Source organism: Nuphar pumila, chromosome 3 (genome assembly GCF_984573655.1).
Source record: "Nuphar pumila chromosome 3, dmNupPumi1.hap1.1, whole genome shotgun sequence".
In the NCBI taxonomy this organism is placed as follows: Eukaryota; Viridiplantae; Streptophyta; class Magnoliopsida; order Nymphaeales; family Nymphaeaceae; genus Nuphar; species Nuphar pumila.
The window spans coordinates 138,037,346-138,058,781 of NC_143251.1; the positions used below are offsets into that span (position 1 = coordinate 138,037,346).

The window sequence follows — 21,436 nt, forward strand, 5'->3', positions numbered from 1 at the left end:
ATTAGGGCTGGGCATCAGGCCGGCCCAAGACCATTTAAAGCTAGGCCCGGCCGGGAGATGGCTTACTAACAGGCCGGGCTTTGATCTGGTTCTCAACAAGCTTGGGTTTGAAAAGCAGCCTACGACTCGGCTCATTGGCCCAAACTCAACTAATTAGGTAAACAATAAATAATATGTACCCAACTAATTATGTTTTTAGTTTTTATAAAATTAAAACAACTAAATAGGCAAATAATAATAGTTACAAAGTTACTAAGCAATTAATTAATTTTTAAAATTTTATGGTATTAAAAATTAATAAATTACTCAAGCTTGTCAAGCCAACCTGATACCCTATGGGCCGACCCGAACCCCGGTCAATACCCTACGGGCCGATCTGAACCCGCCTGGCACAGGCCTAAAATCTTGACCCAAACCTGGCTCATGGCAGGCTGAGTTGGCTATGTCCATCAGGCTGCCCGGCCGGTTGCCCAAGCCTATAACCAAGTGTATAAAGTTCTTATGGACAAATGTTTAAAATATTTATCTTTTTCTTTCTTAAGAAGATGAACGAGTATTGCTTAAAAAAAATATTTCAAAAGAAATCATGTTCCTTAGGATGATGGATGTAGGGATGCAAACGGATAGGATCCAGTATTCCACTTTTATGATATTTGGCTGTTCCAATCATATCCGGATCCGATCCAATTGATGCTGACCTGAAATCCTTGTCCCACGGTTTTCAGGAAACTTATGTCCCATATCAACAATTTCAGGAAAGTAAAGCTCATTTTTGGGGTTCGAGTTAAAGGGTGGACCTGAATGAAGGAGAAAGTGTGAAGGGCATTGTGGTCATTTACTTTAAAAAGGGGTGTTTCCATAATTTCTGAAGTAATTAAATTACGGAAAGAAAAGAAAAAGGGAACACGACGCAGAGCACCGTTCAGCATCAAATACGGAAGCAACAATTGTGCTCTTCCACCCGTCTCTCTCTCTCTCTCTCTCTCTCTTTCGCACGCTCGCTGAGATCTCTCTGTCAATTTCCTGAGACTCTCGAGGCGTAGACGACGACCAAAACCCCCCGAGTTTTTTATTTCCCGCCATTGGATCGGGAAGGAGGCGAACCGGAGGGGGGAAGAGAGTTTCCAATTCGATCGCGGAGAGGAGGAAGGGGAGAGACGAAGCGGAAGGGAGGGATTGAGCCGATCGGCTTTCGGTTCGGCGTTTGACGCCGATCGGAGGGTGCAGATCTCTTGGATCGACGGTTCGCTCTTTGTGGAAATCCTTCCTAGGTGCTGTTTTTTTGTGGATTGTGCCTGATTTTGCCGGGATTTCGACGGATTTTTTGTGAATTGTGGGCGGATTTTCGAGGTTTTGCATCTTTTGTTGCGGTTTCTTTTCAGATTTTTGCGTTTTTTAGATCGGTCGTTGTTTTCTTGCGTTAACTATATATATTTTTTGTGGATTTTTGTGTGATTTTTGTGTGATTTTGGCAGATGTTGGCGGATTAGGTATTGGAGGAATTCCAAGAAGAGTCTGGATTGAGTTTTTAAGAGACTCAGGTAGATATATTGTTTGTTTCGCCTTTCTGCTGTCGAATGCGTTTTTTGTTTCTTTTCATTATTGGGCGATTCGTTGGAGAAAGCAAGATGAGGAGGTTTTGACGGTCGATCAGGGTTTTGAATCGCGAGCATTGCGTGAACTTGTGATGATATTCTATACGGAATTCGGTGATACCTGAGCCCGATTTCTTAGCTTCTTCTTTTGTGGTGTTCTTTTTTGTTTACTTGAAGCAATTCTTCTGTGATGGTGTTTCATCCCACTAAATTTTCGAGTTTTTTGAGAAGGGCAGATTGGGCGAATTGCGTGTTGAAAATTCGTGGTTTGTTAGCAAATGTATGTCCGTTCCGTAGTCATCTCTGGATGCGGTGTGAAGAATCTTAATCATGTGGGATGGGAAAAGAGTGCTAAAAATATTGTCAACTTGATAATCCGGTGGAATTTTCATTTGCTCGTTGACAAGATCGTTCAGTAATTCGGTAAGTCCGAGGAAATTGGCTACCTTCTTGTGTTTAAGAAAACCTTTTGACACCAGGAGCTTTAGAGCTGCAGTTGCCTCTATACACCGAACAGGATTTGATGCGTCGTCTTGAAATTCATGGCGATGCGTCATGTCAAAGTGGAACCATGGTTTCCTCTTGTTTACATTGTATCTGAAAGAGTGAATGTCTCACTTTAAATAAAGCCATATTGTGTCGCTCCTATATTTCTGTGTTACTTTATTGGATGAGTTGACTGGCACTGAAAATCGATGTTGTTTTGGAGGAGCTCTGGGGGAGCTAAAATGGTTGACTAGATGGAATGGGTTGGTATTTCCTCCCAAAGGAACTTCAAATTCCCTCGGCTGATGCATTTTGGCCGAGGACAGAAGGGGAAGAAGTTTGTTCAGGGCCTCCTATCGTCATGAAATTTAGAGATCCATTAGATGTTCTGTTTCAAATGCTCAGCATTATCCGTTCCTTGCATTCTTTCTTGAAATATTATGACTTCCGACCAACCATTGTTATTCTCGATGAAAAGTTCTGACACCTCTTCCGATGCACCTGCTCCTCCACTGAGACATGATTCCTTCAGCTGCCTCTGCCGCACTGCTTCTCACTCATCTTCTCGGTGTGGTTCTTCATATACTGATTTTGAGGACACCCACAGCCATTTTGCTGATTCAATTGTGTCCGCCTCAAGGTTCCACTCAGTAGATTCTCAGTACTTTCAGGGTGCTATTTTCGAGTGCCCTTCTCAAAGGGGGGCTATGGGATCAAACAATTTGTTGGATGTAGTCAACAAAAGTTCCTTCGAGATATCTGGGCCTGCACTGTACATATCACATGAGAAGAAAACTTCTATTTCAGGTATTGAGAAGTCAAAGTCTCGGAGGATCTTCCACAAAAGTTTTGAAGCTCATGAGTTTCTATCTTCAGAAGAGAATTGCCGAACAATTTATATCAATGATCCAAGGAGGACAAATGACAAGTATGAATTCACTGGGAATGAGATTCGGACCAGCAAATACACTGTTATCACTTTTCTACCAAAGAACTTGTTTATTCAGTTTCATCGATTGGCTTACCTGTATTTTTTGGCAATTGCCGCTTTGAACCAGCTTCCACCCCTTGCTGTGTTTGGGAGGACTGTGTCTCTCTTTCCCCTTCTCTTTGTTCTATTTGTTACGGCCATCAAAGATGGGTATGAAGATTGGAGAAGGCACCGTTCAGACAGAAAAGAGAATAACAGAGAGGCTGAATTACTTCAGGGTGGTTCTTTCCATTTAAAGAAATGGAAAAAGATACAGGCTGGTGAGGTCTTGAGGATCCTTGAGGATGAGACTGTACCGTGTGACATGGTTCTTTTGAGAACAAGTGATCCAAATGGCATCGCCTATGTTCAGACAATGAACCTTGATGGGGAGTCAAACCTAAAGACCAGATATGCTCGGCATGAAACTACAATGATGGATTTTGAATCAGACACAGTATTTGGACTCATTAAATGTGAACAACCAAATAGAAATATTTATGAATTCACAGCTGCTATGGAACTTGGAGGACACAAAATTTCGCTTGGACAATCAAACATAGTTCTTCGAGGCTGCCAGCTCAAGAACACAGAATGGGTCATCGGTGTAGTTGTGTATGCTGGTCAAGAAACCAAAGCAATGTTGAACAGTGCAATTTCTCCCTCAAAAAGAAGCAAATTGGAAGGTTACATGAACAGGGAGACATTATGGTTGTCAGTGTTCCTTTTCATCATGTGTGCTGTAGTGGCTATTGGAATGGGTCTTTGGTTGGAAAGACACGAGAATCAGCTGGATACAATGCCTTATTACAGGAAAAGATACTTCACAAATGGGGTTATTAATGGAAAGATTTACAACTACTATGGCCTAGCATTGGAGATATTCTTTTCTTTTCTAAGTTCTGTCATTGTCTTCCAGATTATGATACCAATATCTCTTTATATATCTATGGAGATGGTACGTCTTGGACAGTCATATTTTATGATTGAAGACACCAGGATGTATGACAGTAATTCAGATTCTAGGTTCCAGTGCAGATCGTTGAATATTAATGAGGATTTGGGTCAAGTGCGATATATTTTCACTGACAAGACAGGAACTTTGACCGAGAACAAGATGGAGTTCTGCAAAGCTAGCATATATGGGAAGAACTATGGCAATGCCACTTATGTGATGGATCGCTCAATTCAAGGTACTTCTGAAGTTCATTCAGACAAGATAGCCATTGCAGGTATTTTTGACAACCTTAAGACATAAGAATTACTTACTTTTTGCTGCAATTTGAAACAAACATCGGTTGCTCTTTTGATATAGTCTTACGTTTTATTGTTCATAACTTCATATGGTTCTTTGTTCATTAGCTTCAATTCTGATTCATTTTCTCCCTCTTGTTTAGTGTGGAGTTGTTGGTAGCCAGTTGTGTTAGAAGGGTGTTGTTTGGACTGAACCTCCATGCATAAAGTCATTCCTGAGTAGGAGAAATGCCTATCTCCTTCCAACTAGGAATGACTTATGGTGCCACGTGTCCAAGCTGGCTCGCATTGGTGTACATATCTAGGAAGGTAGTGTTAAAATATGTGTACTCGTACACATATATGTATGTTGAAATATAATCCTTAAATGTACATATATATATATATATTTATATATATATATATAAAGATACGTATACATATATATGTATACGTATCTCTATTTATATATATATATAAATATATATATTCTCTTCCTAAAATACCCTCAAGGGTATTCTTGTAATTTGTCATTTTACGCATATTCCAATTAGAATATGCATTGTAATATTTCTTTTATTTTCTGTTTTTTAGTTTTTTATTTTTTGTTTTTCGTACCATATTGGGGCCTCCCAATAGAGACGTTGGGAGCCCCCAACGGTCACAAATGTGACCGTTGGGGGCTCTCCAATGTCTCCTTTGGGAGCCCCCAAGGTGGTCCCTTTGAGAGTGTATAAATAGGGGCTTTCCCCTTTAGTGGGTATATTCGCACTTCATGTGCATGTGTATTGGTTCATTATTGAACCTAATATATTCAAAGCCGTTTCCTTACATGGTATCAAAGCAAGGTTACGATGGGGTTGTCTCTTGGTGCAACGGAAAGCGTGGTGCTCAAGAAATGGTGAAGTATTCATTGTTCCTTTCTTTTTTAGAAGTTTTCGGTATGTATCTTTTTTCTTAACATATTATGCATTATGAAACTATTTTTCTTGCACATTTAGTGTTTTTGATAGTTGAATCATTTCCTTTCACATTTCGCGTGTTCATATATTTTAAAATATCTCCTTTTGAATTTGGTAAACTTGTTTATTGTCCAAATATATAATTCTTGGTTATATATTTATCGATTCCTCATCACATATAATAGTAATTTATGTATTGCAAAATTGTTTTTCAATTATGCGAGATTTATGATTTTTCCATAAGAATTTCGTGATTAACCTATAAGTTAACTTTTTATATATGATTTAAATTAATGATCTTTGCTTAAAAACTCTTGTGTATGGTTTTTAGTGCATTTTTTTCTGGAAAAAATATTTTGATATAATTCTTGTATGAGAATTTCTCACATCTAAATCTTTGTAGTTTACTTTTTTATGAACCCTAAGTAGTTCTTGTTAATGATAAATATTTATGAACTCCTAAAAGTCTCTTAATGGTTTTGGTTTATTTAAAGAATTTTGAAAAATTGTTTGTGATAAATATGTTGTATGAACCATTGTGTTCATTAGGAAAGATCTTTTAAAAATCTTCTCACAGTATATAGAATGCATAGTGTATCTATTGCATCCTTTGGTATAAAAGATTTCATTAATTTTTTATTTTTCTTCTAATAATGCAACTTTATAAACATGTTTGTTTGTATTTTTCACATAAGGTTTCAAAACCTCTTGATTGTATCTCTAAGGATGCCTACATTGGCCATAATATGGTCGTCTTTGTCTTAAATTGCATTTATCAAGCATATAATTGCATAATTAAAAGCTTGAGAGTCTCAAGCAATTGTTCTTTTTATTCAATACATGCATTATTGCATGTTTACTACTTTTACGCTTTTTTTGCGTATTTTGTTCAAGTGTTGTGAGAGTGTTTGTGAACACTTCTTTTATAAAGTATTCATGCTTGTATGCGTATTGTCTTTCCATAGACAATTTTACATGGTATTGTCTCTTTGTAGACATTTTTACTTCTTGGAGCTTTTGTTCTCCATTCTTCTCAATAAAATTCTTTATATTTTGTATGCCTTTGTGCATTTGAGTTTCTTTATTGTACCTTCGTGTACATTTGTTCTAAGTGTTCTTGTGCATTTGTGCACATTGGTGGTGGTGTGCTTATCGCACACTTTATCTCCTTTTTGAGATATTTTCACATTATGGAGCTTTTGTGCACATTTCTTTTGGTAAAAGTGTAATGAATTTAGATATTGATTCTTTTGTTGAATCATTATAAAACATTGTAAGTGCTTATGGCACTTTGTACGTTTTCGCATATCTCATCACAATCAAAGAATATTAAAATTTGTTGTATGGGATTTAATCCCAATTCTATAAATTTTCAAGTATTTTTTGAATATCTTTTCCTTGGATATTGTGTTAAAGCTCTCTTTGCGAACCATTACGGTTCTTGTGATATCTTTGTTAAAAGCTTGATTATCTTCTCTTGATTATCCCAAGATGATTTCTTTATGTCATTATGTTTGTTGAAAAAATATTTTTGCCTTTTATGGCACTTATTTTATCCATCACAAGTTGTTATATGATGCATCAATCCTTTTATGGCCTTATTGTTATATTAGAGATGGTTGTTGAGGTGAGTTATGGGCACCTTATGTCATTTTAGATTGTCCACTTGCCATATTAAAGATGGTTGTTGAGGTGAGTTATGGGCACCATGGGAGCTCTAAAATGATTTGTTATATGATCTCTAATTATGAGTGTGTCACTCGTTTTTCCTCTTTTGGCCATTGATCTAGTGGATGCTCTCATTTATATGTAAATGTGATGGATATATGAAACCTTAAATGTTTTAAGGTATATTAAAATCAAGGTTTTTGGGGTTATTGAATCTTATGAGTGCATTTGCACATTTGTGATTTCGTGTTTTGTGCTTTTGTGCACAAGTGTTCCAAGTGTTCTTGGTGTGTGTATATTCACACATTTATTCCAAAATGTTATTGTTATGGGTATTCTTTTTAAAAGGAATATTGTTTTATTGATTCAAGGTTTTATTTATATGTTCGTCATTACAAGTTTTATTGCCTCAAAAGTCTTCTCCTTTTATGCCCCTTATCTAAGTGTCATCATATGTAGACAAGACATATTATTACACATTTGTGTGTTGGTAGCCCTTTGTTGGCTTTTGTTCTCTTGGTCTAGTAGCTGAACACACTTGTCTTGAGTGTTATTATATGTAGACAAGGCACGTTGATTCACACCATGGTGTGTGATTTTAGTCCATGTTGGCATTTGTGTCCTTGTTCTAGTCGCTGCAATGTATGCCCATGGTTGACTTCTTTCACTCATTTCAAGTGTCATTTTATGTAGACAAGAGATGTATTGTGTTTTAGCCCATGGTTGACTTGATACTCTTGTTCTAGTAGCTGAACATACTTGTTTTTTAGTGTCTTTTTACGTAGACAAGTGATGCTTTTGGTCCATGTTGGCATGCATTCTCGTATTCTTGTCGTTGATACACTCATTTCAAGTATTATTACATGTAGACAAGAGGTATTTTTACACACCTTTGTGTGTGTCTTTTGGCCTTTAATGGCATTATGGTTATATTCTTGTTCTAGTAGCTTATACACTTGATTTGTAGGTTTTTGAGGACTAATGAGGTATTTGCTTGTAGTGGATGAACTACTATTGAAAATTACAAAATTTCATTCATAACTTGTGTTTTTAGATACAAGTGAATCATATCTATGATATGTTTTTAAATCAAATTGATATTTTAGCATTTAATCTATATATTAAGTGCTTACAGTTTTTCGGTCACTTTTGTATTTGATATGCAAAATGAGTCTTTTGTCTCAAATGATATTCATTCTTGAATCTTGGGTGAATGTTTTAATATACTTAGTCAAATCATGCTTCTTATATATGACATTTGATTGACATAGATCTTCTCCTTAAAGATGTGAAAAACTCTATTGTTGATCTATGTGTGTTAAATATACCTTTATAAAGCCCCTCTTATTGAAGCTCATATTCGTCAAACCTTTTGAACATTTGTATCCGTGTTCATTTTGACTAAAATATGTTTGGAGCATGTTCATTAATGATTTCTTTAAGTGTTAATTCATTTTATGATAGTATATGCATATGCTCATTATGGCTTTTTAGACCCTCATTCAATAAAGCATATGTAGCTTATGTCTCTTCGTAGGCTTATTGTGGTGTCCTTTAGTGGACCATTTTGTTATTTCCCATTATGGGGTTGTGTTTGTCCAATGTTGGACCTTATGAATGCATTATGCATTTTTGCGATTTGTTTCCGCTCACTATTTAACATGATATATGATTTTGAAACCTTGGTTTTCTAAATTTTCTTTTCATGCTAAAGTAGTTATCCTATCATATGCTTCAAATTTCTATGCATAAGTTATAATTTTGCACCTTATTAGGAATGTTCCATTTGAGTAAAGTGCAAAAATATTTTTTACTTGTTCTTTGTTGTTATTCCACAGGATCTTGGAGATAGGATAAAAAGAAGTACCCTGGATGGATCGGGAAATGTGTTCATCATTAGAAGGCAATTGGAGGAAGGCATTTTCAAGTTTCAATAGCATCCTTACCGAAGCCTCTTGGAGTCTTGCGACTTTTTTCAATCTTTTCGTTTTCCCGCAAAGATTGAGGGGGGTGTTAAAATATGTGTACTCGTACACATATATGTATGTTGAAATATAATCCTTAAATGTACATATATATATTTATATATATATATATATATATATATATATATATATAAAGATACGTATACATATATATGTATACGTATCTCTATTTATATATATATATATAAAAATATATATATATATATATATATTCTCTTCCTAAAATACCCTCAAGGGTATTCTTGTAATTTGTTATTTTACGCATATTCCAATTGGAATATGCATTGTAATATTTCTTTTATTTTCTGTTTTTTAGTTTTTTATTTTTTATTTTTCGTACCATATTGGGGGCCTCCCAATAGAGACGTTGGGAGCCCCCAACGATCACAAATGTGACCGTTGAGGGCTCTTCAATGTCTCCTTTGGGAGCCCCCAAGGTGGTCCCTTTGAGAGCGTATAAATAGGGGCTTTCCCCTTTAGTGGGTATATTCGCACTTCATGTGCATGTGTATTGGTTCATTATTGAACCTAATATATTCAAAGCCGTAGGTAGCAGCTATTTAATGAACAATATAGGAAAGTGGAACTGCTGATTAGAGAACTGTAATAAACAGCTTCTGAACCAACCTTAAGACAAAGTTTAAGTGCCTGGTGTTCATGGAAATATGTAGTGTATCACAGAGATCAAAATGGTTATCAATCTTGCCACATCGGGTACTCGTTCATGCTATAGCATCTCCATGGCATGTTCTGCCCTGTTGTTTCACAAGAGGGCAGTTTGTAAACGAGGTGGTTTTTTGCTGTGACCTAAAATCTTTCTCCTCAGTCAGTGATTAATTATGGTGGCATTCAAACTTATTGCTGCATTACTTTTTGAAATATGTGAGTTTGAACTATCTCAGACTATGGATCTATCTAGTCAGGTGTTTCTCAGTCCTATATATTTATATTAGGATATTTTTGTCAGTTTATTGTTTTTCTTTATAAGATGACATTAGGTATTGCATGCATTTGTATATTATTGAATCTTGTTGAATAGAACAGTGTTTTGATTGCAGCTAGGGTATGCTCTTGATTTATCTAGTCAGGTGTTTTTAAGTCCTGTAAATTTCTATTAGGATATTTTGGCCATTTTATTGTCTTTCTTTGTAAGATGACATTAGGTATTGCATGCATTTGTATAATATTGAACCTTGTTCAATAGAACACTGTTTTGAATGTCACCTTCTCCTTCATTACAACTAGGGTATGCTCTTGATAGGTCACATGTCATCAAGCTCCAAATAACTGGTATGCTAGGGTAGAACCATTTTAACTAAAACGGATTTTACTATGCTTGGAATGCTGGGTTATGGGTCACCTTTGCTGGTTTATCCTTCTATGATCCTAATTTGCAATCCATATTTTCAACCTGCCATGTCCAATTAATTTGCTTTGCATCTTCATGGTATGATGGATAACCAGATGGGAAGATCCTCTGTCTTGTAGCCATATTTTGTTTGGCAATCTGGATGCACGAATGTCTCATAGCTGACAAATGGCTAGTGAGGTTCAAACTTTAAACCTGTTTCCAATCAATATATCAGTGATGATCTTTATACGTAAACCCAATGGTAGTATATCATTAACAAATTGTATCCCAGTAAGGTGTTTTGTACTTGGAACAGAATTGCCAAATGTAATTTTCAACAAAACAAAAATGATAATTACAACTGCTAAGAAAAATGACAAGTTTCTACTCCAACCATTAGCAATTACCATGTGGATGACACTTTCAAGATCCATTATGACATCTATCATCTCCATTTATCCCCAAATTTCATTCTCCCTAAATTATGAGGCTGCAATCAAATCTACCTTTAGTGTAAATAGTAGTCAGTTCTTCATTTTTTGTGGGTTACATGTGTTTAAGTTCTTTTTCACCAGCTAGTAGCTGGATTTGGTGGAAGCTCACTTGAAGCATGGCCTCTCAGCAATGTTATTCTCAAAACTTGGATCAGGCATAGGGGAAAGAGATGGACTAAAATTTGTTGATGATCGATCAAGGCTGCAGAGTGTCTGATTTGCATATAAACAAATGCTAGATACTTTAATTAAAAATTATCTCCCTTTGCGTGTTGCTGGAAGGACACAACTTAAATTTTAGACATGTGCTTATGTGTCTTGTGTTTCATAGACATCACATAGATTATATCTAGTTGGATCCCCTTTGACACCTATCCCTGAAGCTGCTGGCTGACTTTCAAGTTTTTTCTTGGGTAAGTGTTTTGGTCACAAAACTTTTCTTGTGTTTTTCTTTCATTAATGAATGTCCCTCTATTTGCAGAAAAAAGGGCAATCTTAAGTACAATAGTTTCTTTTATATGATGACCTGGATTGTGTTTGACATTGCCATTTGAAGCCTATTGGCCAGATGTTAGTATATGTTTCCACCACGAAAACCTGTTAGAATCTGTCACATGGGTGCGGGGGTGCGGCAAAAAAATCGGATCCGGGTCGGATTCGGATCCGACCCTGATCCAAACCCGATAAAACATACATTGTGTGCTTTAAATAAGCACGCAGGGTAGGGTTTCTATTCGAGAAACCCTCCCCATGCTGCTCACTCTCTCTCCTTGCTCGCCTTCTCCCCCCGCCGCAGGTTCCCTCTCTCTCATTTGTTTTCCGGCCACCTGACGCCGGCAAGCCCCACTTCCGGCGAACCTTGGATTTCCGGACACCCGACGCCGGTCCTTCTTGTGCCAGCGATGTGACCTCCGCCCCCCTTTCAGGTGAGCTCCCTCTCGCCTCTCTCTTTCCTCGTTGTCTTCTTCTTCTTCTTCTTCAGGCGATCCTCCCTCGATGGGGTTTTCTTTTCTTCTTTTTTTACATATCAGGTTTACCGCACCAGGTGCCGCACCCTCACAGGCACCTGGTTAGCCGAATCCCTGTGACAGGTTAGAATCTGATAATGTCCTCTGGTTCTTGTCCAGAACAAGCTTATACAGTTTATATGAATGTGACTAATGCAGATTCATCTGTGTTGGGAACTTAGACTCACAATGAACAATACATCATTTTTCCTCAGATCCAGTTTCTGTTATTAAGAGCTTTTTTGTTTCAGGGGTGCTTGTGGAAAGCGCCTTTTGTATGAATGGCACACCCTGCAGGAAGGAAGATGAAAATAAATTCCGGGATCAGAAGATTGTTAGCCAGTCAGCAAAAATATACTTCAGACTAACAGTTTTAGACATCAAGATTCCAGGGGAAACAGTCCTAAAAAAGAAAAGCCAATTTAACAAGTGTAGATTAGCATTAGTTTGTGACTGAGGCAGATATTTTTGTCAAGCTGGCCTTGTCTATGAGGCCACATTTTTTTTTTAAACTTGGAGAAACGGTTGGTAACTTTTTCTTAGTTAGCTATGGATAAATTATTTTATCAATAAGCTGTGTGTGATTCTCAGCTGACCCTATGAACATGTAGTATTGTTATGTGCATGTCATTGTAATGTATGTTGTCTAGCTGATATATACCCTTTTATATGCTTCTAGACAGTTAAATATGGAAGTGCAATTATTTTAATAGACAGTCAGCTATTGAAAGGAGAATATCTGATACTCCAATAAAATGGTCATAGGTGCAAATACCATGTGCTTTTATATGCAACCAAATCAGAGACTACACAAAAACTGCTTTCTCATAAACATGATATAATCATATATGTATTTGAAACTTTTAGCTGAGAGCTTTGTGGTAATGACCGTAATGTTGATGTTTGGTTTTTTCTGTCCTTTTAGGCATAGAAGTCAATGAAAGACGGAGATGGAAGACTAAGTTGGATGTGAAGGCTGATGCTGAACTTATCTCACTATTACAAAAAGATTTAGTTGGAGATGAACGGAGAGCTGCACATGAGTATTTTCTTACTCTGGCTGCCTGTAATACAGTAATTCCAATCAAAACCCCGAATGCAACCTCTACAAAAGGTGATACCATTACCGATGAAGTAATTGACTATCAGGGTGAGTCTCCCGATGAGCAAGCTCTAGTTTCTGCAGCTTCTGCTTATGGATACACCCTTATTGAACGCACATCTGGTCACCTAGTGATTGATGTTCATGGTGAAGAGCTAAGGTAGAGCATTTCCTCAGTCAATAACAGTTTGCAACTCATTATTTTATTATTGACTATGGTTTTTGTTCATTTCCTCTTCTTTTGCTTAGGTTGGATGTACTGGGCTTGCATGAATTTGATAGCGTCCGCAAAAGAATGTCTGTAATTGTTCGATTTCCTGATAACTCTGTAAAGGTTCTTGTAAAAGGTGCTGATAATTCCATTTTCAGCATTTTGGAAAAAGTTTCTTATAATATTAATCCCAAAGAAGATCTTTCAAGTGATATTAGAAATGCTACACAGAATCACTTGAGTGAGTATTCATCACAGGGTCTGCGGACACTTGTAGTTGCGTCAAAGGACATCACTGAGGCAGAACTTGAAGAGTGGCAGGACAGTTATGCTGAGGCAAGCACTTCATTGAATGATAGAGCAATAAAGCTCCGTCAGACATCTGCTCTCATTGAGAGTAATGTAAATCTTCTTGGGGCAACTGGAATTGAAGACAAATTGCAGGAGGGTGTCCCTGAAACGATAGGGTCCCTTCGAGAAGCAGGGATTAGGGTCTGGGTTCTCACAGGGGATAAGCAAGAGACTGCAATTTCTATTGGTCTTTCATGCAAGCTGTTGACACATGATATGCAGCAGATTATCATTAATGGCAATTCAGAAGAAGAATGTAAAAGGCTTTTGGCAGATGTGAAATGCAAATATGAAATAAAAAAGGTAGATAGGCATAACAGTTTCAACAGGAATAGGAGTATTGATGGTGATTGTGCGGAGATTCCTAATGATGTTTTGGCTTCCAGCATCAGTGTTGCTGCAAATGGATCACAGGCTTCTAAATGCTATAAACTAATTGAGGATCATTTGGGGAAAGTAGCAGGCTTGAAGTCACCACTGGCACTCATAATTGATGGTACTAGCCTTGTTCACATACTGGCGAAGGATCTGGAAAACGAGGTTTAAGTCATTCTCCTTTTACCTAACTATTTGCACTATGCAAATATACTTTTATAGAAAAAGAACTCCTATTTGGAGACAGCTTTACGAATCCATTATGTAATGTTGGTAGGTTGCCTACTTACCCCTGTTGATGCTGGTACTTCTGGGTGCTGCCGACACCTGTCTTCTGGAAAGCACCCACGTCCCCCCTACCATAACCATATCCATGTGAGATAGCAATTCTACCTCTCAAAATGTGTGTTAAATTTGGAGCACCATTTTGGTGAGAAGTCTTTGTGGCATAGTTGTTGAACTGCACCTCAAATTGGTATTTCAAATTTTTAGGGGCCTGTTTTAGGTTGGATGTTCAGGAATTGGAGTAATGTGTTTGGTATCTTGTATACTTATCTGTTTTAGTTGAATATTTGATTTCTATAATATATTATTATCCTAACCATTTGTTATCATCTGCAGCTTTTCGACTTAGCAGTTTCCTGTGAAGTAGTGGTCTGCTGTCGTGTTGCTCCTCTACAAAAAGCTGGGATTGTTGATCTAATTAAGAGCAGGACCAATGACTTGACATTGGCTATAGGTGATGGTATGTTATGCCATCTTCTATGCTATTGAAACTTAGAATCAACTTTGATTTCCTGTATGATGTTGTTGCTTTTGCTGGGTGGTTTTCATTGGCTGATGTTTTGTTTTCTTTCTGAGAGAGAGAGAGAGAGAGAGAGAGAGAGAGAGAGAGAGAGAGAGAGAGAGAGAGAGAGAGAGAGAGAGAGAGAGAGAGAGAGAGAGAGAGATTATGTTGGGTTTATGGGAGTGAGGTAAAACTGATTGGTGATGGATATATGAATACAGCCAACTCTTCCGCTGTAGGTTAACCAATCTGCTTCAGTTAGATTTAGAAACCTACATGCTTACATCACATGAAACATAGAGCATTGAATTCCCATTAGGGATCTCTGTTACCTTTGTTTTATAAAGTGGGTGAGAACAACCAGGCAAATGTTATAGCAATCACAGCAAGCAGGGTGATTATATTGGATTCTCTCTTAAACTGTTTAAGGATATTTTCCTGGACAAACGATTGCTAGATAAATTTCCCAAAAGAGGTGCTAACAAATTCAGTAGTTATGTGATATCACTGCCAATATGAAACTGCCCTGTTCTTGGCTGAGGCTCTGCCTAATGCTATCCTTCAAGTCATTTTACTTTGGAGCGAGGCAGTGACAAAGCAAGTGTTTTTCATTAGGGAGAAGGGAAAACTTAGTTAAACGGTTGCAGCCCAAGCCTAGTTTCAAAATGAAACACAAACCGCATGCACACTCATTAGTTTTCTATGTTTCTTTGCATGTTTTTTGTAAATCAAACTTACAAATATGATGTTTATAGTTTATTTAATAGAAAAAATATACTAAATTAGAGATTTATTATGTTCAGATAGATTTTTAAAGAATCTAAAGGTTACAGCCTGTATTACACTGAAACTTTGCAATGAAAAAAACTGAGCTTTTCTATTGAAGTAATTCAATAAAAAACGTGCTTCTAGTAAACAAACAATGAAAAATTGTAAGGTCATACTGGTCCACACTCAAATTGGGTAGGAAAGACCAATTACTCTCTCTCTCTCTCTCTCTACATATGTATGTGCCATCATGCATGCATGCGTGTGTGTGTGTGAGAGAGAGACATAAGTATGGGTGTGTGAGACATAGGTATGAGTGCAGATGCAAGAGAAATTTCTAAAAGATGGGTGCAAGACATAGGTATGAGTGCAGATGCAAGAGAAATTTCTAAAAGATGGGTGCAGGGAAATGAACAACCCCCTCCCCAGCCCCGCTATACGAGCAACCCCCCTATATGTGCAACAACACACACAAGAATATATAATTTGCTACATTTTATAGTATGCTATAGATATGAAGTTGTAGACTATCAATTATGAACTAAAAGACTAAAGTATGTCAAATGTATATAATTAACTCGTGATCAAGAAATATAGTTAACATTAGACACTTTTGACTTTTGATGCTGAGCATAGACTACACATTAAATGGATCATAAGGATAAATTGGAACGAGTTAAGTTCAAAATCTAGTTGATCTGTACCCAGGGTTACATAGTACATAGTCCTAGTATGGATATGACACCAGTTCAGGGGCCTGGTACAAGTCCCCATGTTACCTATATATGAGGGTGCTGCTATGGAGACATAAAGTGGGGACTTTCATACACATTGAGTTATCCCTATGATACTAGTAAAAAGTTGGTGACCGAATGGAGGTAACTATCTCACTGTCCCCAACTATTTGGCTCTATCCTTGGACGGAGGGACCAATTATACAATTTGACAATGATTGGCAACTTCTTCTATAACTTATTCATTTTGTTGGCCTATTACATTGAGGGAGGGTATAACTCCTAACGATTATTACCAAGGAAACGTGAGGTGGATGGATGGCAGAGGGTGGTGGAATCCACTAGTTTGCTCATTTTCCACTAGTTTGCTCATTTTCCATGGCATAGTGAGGTTAGTCTTGTTTTTTAGGTTTTTTACTTCATTAGTATTTAGGTTTGACTTTCTATGCAATGGCATAGTTGATAATTGCCTTAAGAAATTCTGTTGCTTCTGGTATGAAAAATAATTTTATTGTTGAGGCCTAGAGACTTGCCCTTTTTTGTGTTGCCTATTCATCTGCTATCAATCGCAGGGGCAAATGATGTTTCAATGATCCAAATGGCTGATGTTGGAGTTGGGATATGCGGTCAGGAAGGACGCCAAGCAGTCATGGCATCAGATTTTGCCATGGGGCAGTTCAGATTCTTAAAAAGATTACTGCTTGTCCATGGACATTGGAATTATCAGCGTATGGGCTATTTGGTTCTATACAACTTCTACAGAAATGCTGTATTTGTTTTAATGCTTTTCTGGTAAGTGGAGTTTAACCTTATGATATGTCCACTGGACATCATGTGGTTGGCAAAAATTTTCAGTTTCTTCCTGAAAAAACTTATTGTTTCTTAAATTTCAAAATTCCTTTCTGTAAATCTTTTGGAAATGCTTATGCCAGTTCCCTTTTTATAGATAAGCTTGGTAGACTATATAGGGTTAATGTTTGCTACCCTTGTGGGTATGGAACCCCCTAGCAAAAAACTGTAATATTTTTATTTTTTTTATGTTTTTTGCACATCTGTCCCTTCAGATGTTATCTACATGTTTGGGTTAGTAGAAATCAGTGCTTGCAGGGATTGAAAAATCAACGGCCTACAATCTACCAAATTTTCAGCCCCTATAAAATTGTATTTTTACGCTGAAAAATATGATCCAAGAGTCTATTGCTACTATTTTGACCATGCTGAATATGTCCATGGGGTTAAATTTGGTCAAAACAACCTCTTACTATGAGTTCCAACTAGGAGGTTCTTTACCCATGAGGGTACCATATATATATATATATATATATATATATATATATATATATATATATATATATATATATATATATATATATATATATCAGGTCTAATTTTTGGTAGGCCCCAAGTTGGGTCCCAGCAAGAAACGTGGCTGCAGGTGATTTTTGCTTGATCTAAACCGATAGATGTGTTTATCATAGTTTACTTAGTAGTTAACATGCATTCAATTAGGTATTTTTCATGCACATGTATGTGTTTTTAGAGGGTTGAGAAATCAATGGCTCATATTGTGCTAAAATTTGATGATAGAAGGTCCTAATTTTTTAGTAAATTGATTCGATTAAAGACATGTGCCTTGGTAAATAAACAATTGTGAACATATCTACAGGTTCAGATGCAACGAAAAACACCTACAACCACGATTTTTGCAAGGGCCTAACAAAAATGGGGCCTGATTAGAACATTTCTTATATATACGAGGTGAATGTTTGGCACTAATGAAGGAGTGGAACTAGCGAGCTGGAAATCATAGGTGAAAGCTGTATTGACTCGATCTGACTGACTACATAGATGTGTTCCGCGTGGTTTATTTGCTATTATTCAGACTTTGAATTGTGTTTTTCTGATGTGAAAACAACTTTTTGAGCTATGAAGTTTTTGTTTTGTTTTTTTCCATAATTTTCAATCTTTTGTATGTACATGGTCTTTTTAGGAGTTGGTTTTGAATCATGTCACTGTGGCATGTAAGCAGGTTTTTCAAGGTCTTCAAAAACCAATGGCCCACAATGTACCAAAACTCCATGGCACAAAAAATTGTGTTCTTGCATTAGAAAAGCACAATTGAGAGCCTGATCGATAGCAAGTAAATTGTGCTTAACACATCTATGTAGTCAGATTGAGTCAATACAGTTTGCATCTGTGATTTTCCTCAATATTTCCATACCTTCATTAGTACCAAATATTAAAGCAGGCGCACACATATGCTGAAATGGTTTTTTTTTTTCATGATGTCATTTCTTTGTAAAAAATTTTAGTGAAAATTAGATGTGGCTAAATTTATTCTGGAAGTAAAACTTTTTCTGATGACTTTCTAAAAGGATAGATATTCTGTTTTGGTAGATTTGTACACCCGGCCTTACAAACTTCTTGGGAAAAGCCTAATGAATATCTTGGTGGGTGGGTGTGCACATGTTGAAAATTGTGCTGCCAAACCCAATTTTCGTAAAATTATCTGAATATCACCGGTTTCCTTGGTTGTAATTTGGTTGGACCAAGCTAAGATTTTATTCTCTGGTTAACATTGTCCAAGATGATAAAAAATTAAACTCTGTCCAGATTGCTGGTGTTTGTCTGAGTTGAAAATGATCAAGGATTGAGTCAAGTCATTTGACCCTTTGGATTTATCTATTTAATTTTGCCCGTTTCACACTAAATTTCTCAGTACTTATTGATTCCTATTTCATATAATTATATAACTGATCACTAGTTCAATGTGGATCATGAAAAGTTTTGTGATCAACAAAGTGTCGGTAACATATCCAGAATTATATTGCTTTCAAGCTGCATATTTAGAATTAATATTAACAGTATAGATATGACGGGCCTCAAACTTTTTCTGTATAAAAAAATGAAATCATTGATGCTTTAGCTTTATCCGTAAAAAAATTGTGAATTCTGCATTGATTTTGTTGTGAGTTCAAGCCAGTATTGTTTCTTTTCTGTTGTGATTTCTCACTATTCAATATAAGGATTTATCTGCAGGCTTTGTTGGCCAAAAACTTGAACTTATGTCCATGTAACTCAATAATTTCTCAGTTGGTATATTCAATGCAGTAATTTATATTCCATTATTGTATTTTTAGGTACATATTGTACACAGCATTTTCCACCACTTCGGCATTGACAGATTGGAGCAGTGTGTTCTATTCTGTCATCTACACCTCTCTGCCCACGATCATTGTTGGTATTTTTGACAAAGATTTGAGTCACAAGACGCTGCTTCATTATCCAAAACTTTACAGGGCTGGACATAGACAAGAGAGCTACAATTCGCGTCTTTTCTGGCTCACAATGATCGACACATTTTGGCAAAGTCTGGTTCTCTTCTACATTCCATTTTTCATTTACAGGGATGTGCCAATTGACATTTGGAGTATTGGAAGCCTGTGGACGATTGCAGTTGTTGTGCTTGTGAATGTTCACTTGGCTATGGATATACATCGTTGGGTATTGATTACCCATGTTGCCACATGGGGTTCCATAGTTATCACATACGTTTGCCTGGTGATTCTGGACTCATTTCCCAGCTTTGCTAACTACTGGTTGGTATTACAACATATTCAATTATTACTCGGAAATCAGTTGGGAATTAGTCCAACTTGAGTTCCGATACAGGTCCATGATTTTAAAAAGCTAGATTCATACAAACATTTGCTTGGGCTGAAATTCTAATCATCTTTACAGGACAATTTATCATCTTGCGAAGTCACCAACCTACTGGCTAACCATTGTACTTATAACAATTTTGGCTCTGCTACCGCGGTTACTTCTCAAAATCGTACAGCAGATATTTTGGCCATCAGATATTCAGATAGCCCGAGAAGCTGAAAAGTTTAGAAAACTGCCGTATCATTTGACCTCTACAACGAATCAAGATCCTGCTTGATGTGTGCATTGCTTCTTCATGGGATGTCATCTGCTTATATGATTTACTTCGGTGGTCAGGCTCCCTTACGGGTCAAGTTGTGGATATGTTGACAGTAAGTACAACGTTATGCTTTTCTTTCATATGTTTGGGTATATGCTCCTTTGTGAAACTACCAAATCAAACTAAACAAAATGTATACGGAGAGGTTTTGCTACTGGAAGAAGGTAAAGTTGATATCCGACTCATGTATAATACAGAAATGTAACGTAATAGAAAAATATTTGGATGTCGGTGCCTCTGTGACAAATATCACAAGATTTATAAAAATATCGCGATAATATTGCGAGAAATTTCCCGAGTTTAAAACGGCAATTTCTTGTGAGATTTTCAAAATGTGACAAATATTGTGATATTTACGTTTTTAGCAGATATTCATCGAGAAAACCCCCGATATTTTTATTTTTAAATGTGTTTTATTTATATTTTCTTATAAAAAAATAATTTTTTATATTTTTAAATTTATTTTTTATTGCCGAGATTTTGCCGAAAAAATGTGAGATTTATGGAAATTTTCAAAATCTCCCAAGGTTTTTACTGCAGCCGTTTTAAACTTTTGTCACTATGGTCAGTGCATATTATATTTGTTATTGCAAAAGCAATTACTTCATTAACATTGGTTTATTCTTCGACTGCTCTTTTTACCTACATATAATGAATTGTTACAAAATGCTCCAATAAAACTAGAACATACCCTCTTGGTTTTTCAAAATTATGCACATTTTGATTATAATTATTCTCATAAGGATAATGTGCCTTTTTAGATCGTCTCCGAATTGATTTTCAAGGGGGCTTCATCCTCTATAATTTATGCGCTTGGATGTTTCTTTTTCCTTTCCATAAGTTTTCGCATGGATGTAATATACTGTCTCTGGGCCTTTTCTAATTGCATGCTAAACCAGGTGTGAGTTAAGACGGCATCCCTCTCTCCTCTCGAACAAACATTTTAGATAATTGAATGCTATTGGGTGTATGCTATCGGAATTTGATGATTTTGTAGGTGGAAGGTTTCAGAGCATGAACTTTTGACCAGCTGCCAAAATCATTGTAGTTCAGGAAGATGTTGGGCAGAGGGAGTCATGACGCATTGAAAGTGCAGGGACGCGCTTCCTCAGTAAAAAATTGTACCATATAGAATGGTGGGAGGGTGATCTATTGGCGAAAAGGAAGATGGAGTCCCTCAATTTTGGGTTTCTTGTGTATTTCTCGTCACAATCCATTTGTACTTTTAATACATCCAATCAATACAAGTAGAAAGCAGCGTTCTTTCAACTACTACAACAGCTCATGACCCCAAGGAAAATAACTTGAAAAGAACGGGTGAATCCTTGCTAATGCATGGTCAATCAGCTACTTCGTGGGAAAGAACTCGTGC

The 21,436-nt window shown here is 36.7% G+C and overlaps 1 protein-coding gene across 3 annotated transcripts; it reads left to right on the plus strand.

Annotated features, from left to right (window-relative positions):
• Window positions 1-899: 899 nt before the first annotated feature.
• LOC149844027 (phospholipid-transporting ATPase 1-like) lies at window positions 900-21,333 on the plus strand. Of its 3 annotated transcripts, XM_090000264.1 has the most exons (10): window positions 986-1,350; window positions 1,476-1,541; window positions 1,832-4,283; window positions 12,677-13,013; window positions 13,103-13,955; window positions 14,412-14,535; window positions 16,652-16,871; window positions 19,220-19,678; window positions 19,821-20,116; window positions 20,964-21,333. In XM_090000264.1, the coding sequence occupies exons 3-9, from the start codon at window positions 2,522-2,524 to the stop codon at window positions 20,020-20,022; spliced, it is 3,957 nt and encodes a 1,318-aa protein (XP_089856390.1). In that variant the 5' UTR covers window positions 986-1,350; window positions 1,476-1,541; window positions 1,832-2,521; the 3' UTR covers window positions 20,023-20,116; window positions 20,964-21,333. The 3 variants fall into 3 exon arrangements, with proteins under 3 accessions (XP_089856389.1, XP_089856391.1, XP_089856390.1); XM_090000263.1 differs by having other exon boundaries at window positions 900-1,350; window positions 1,476-4,283; XM_090000265.1 differs by having other exon boundaries at window positions 900-1,350; window positions 1,476-4,283; window positions 21,062-21,333.
• Window positions 21,334-21,436: the final 103 nt, after the last annotated feature.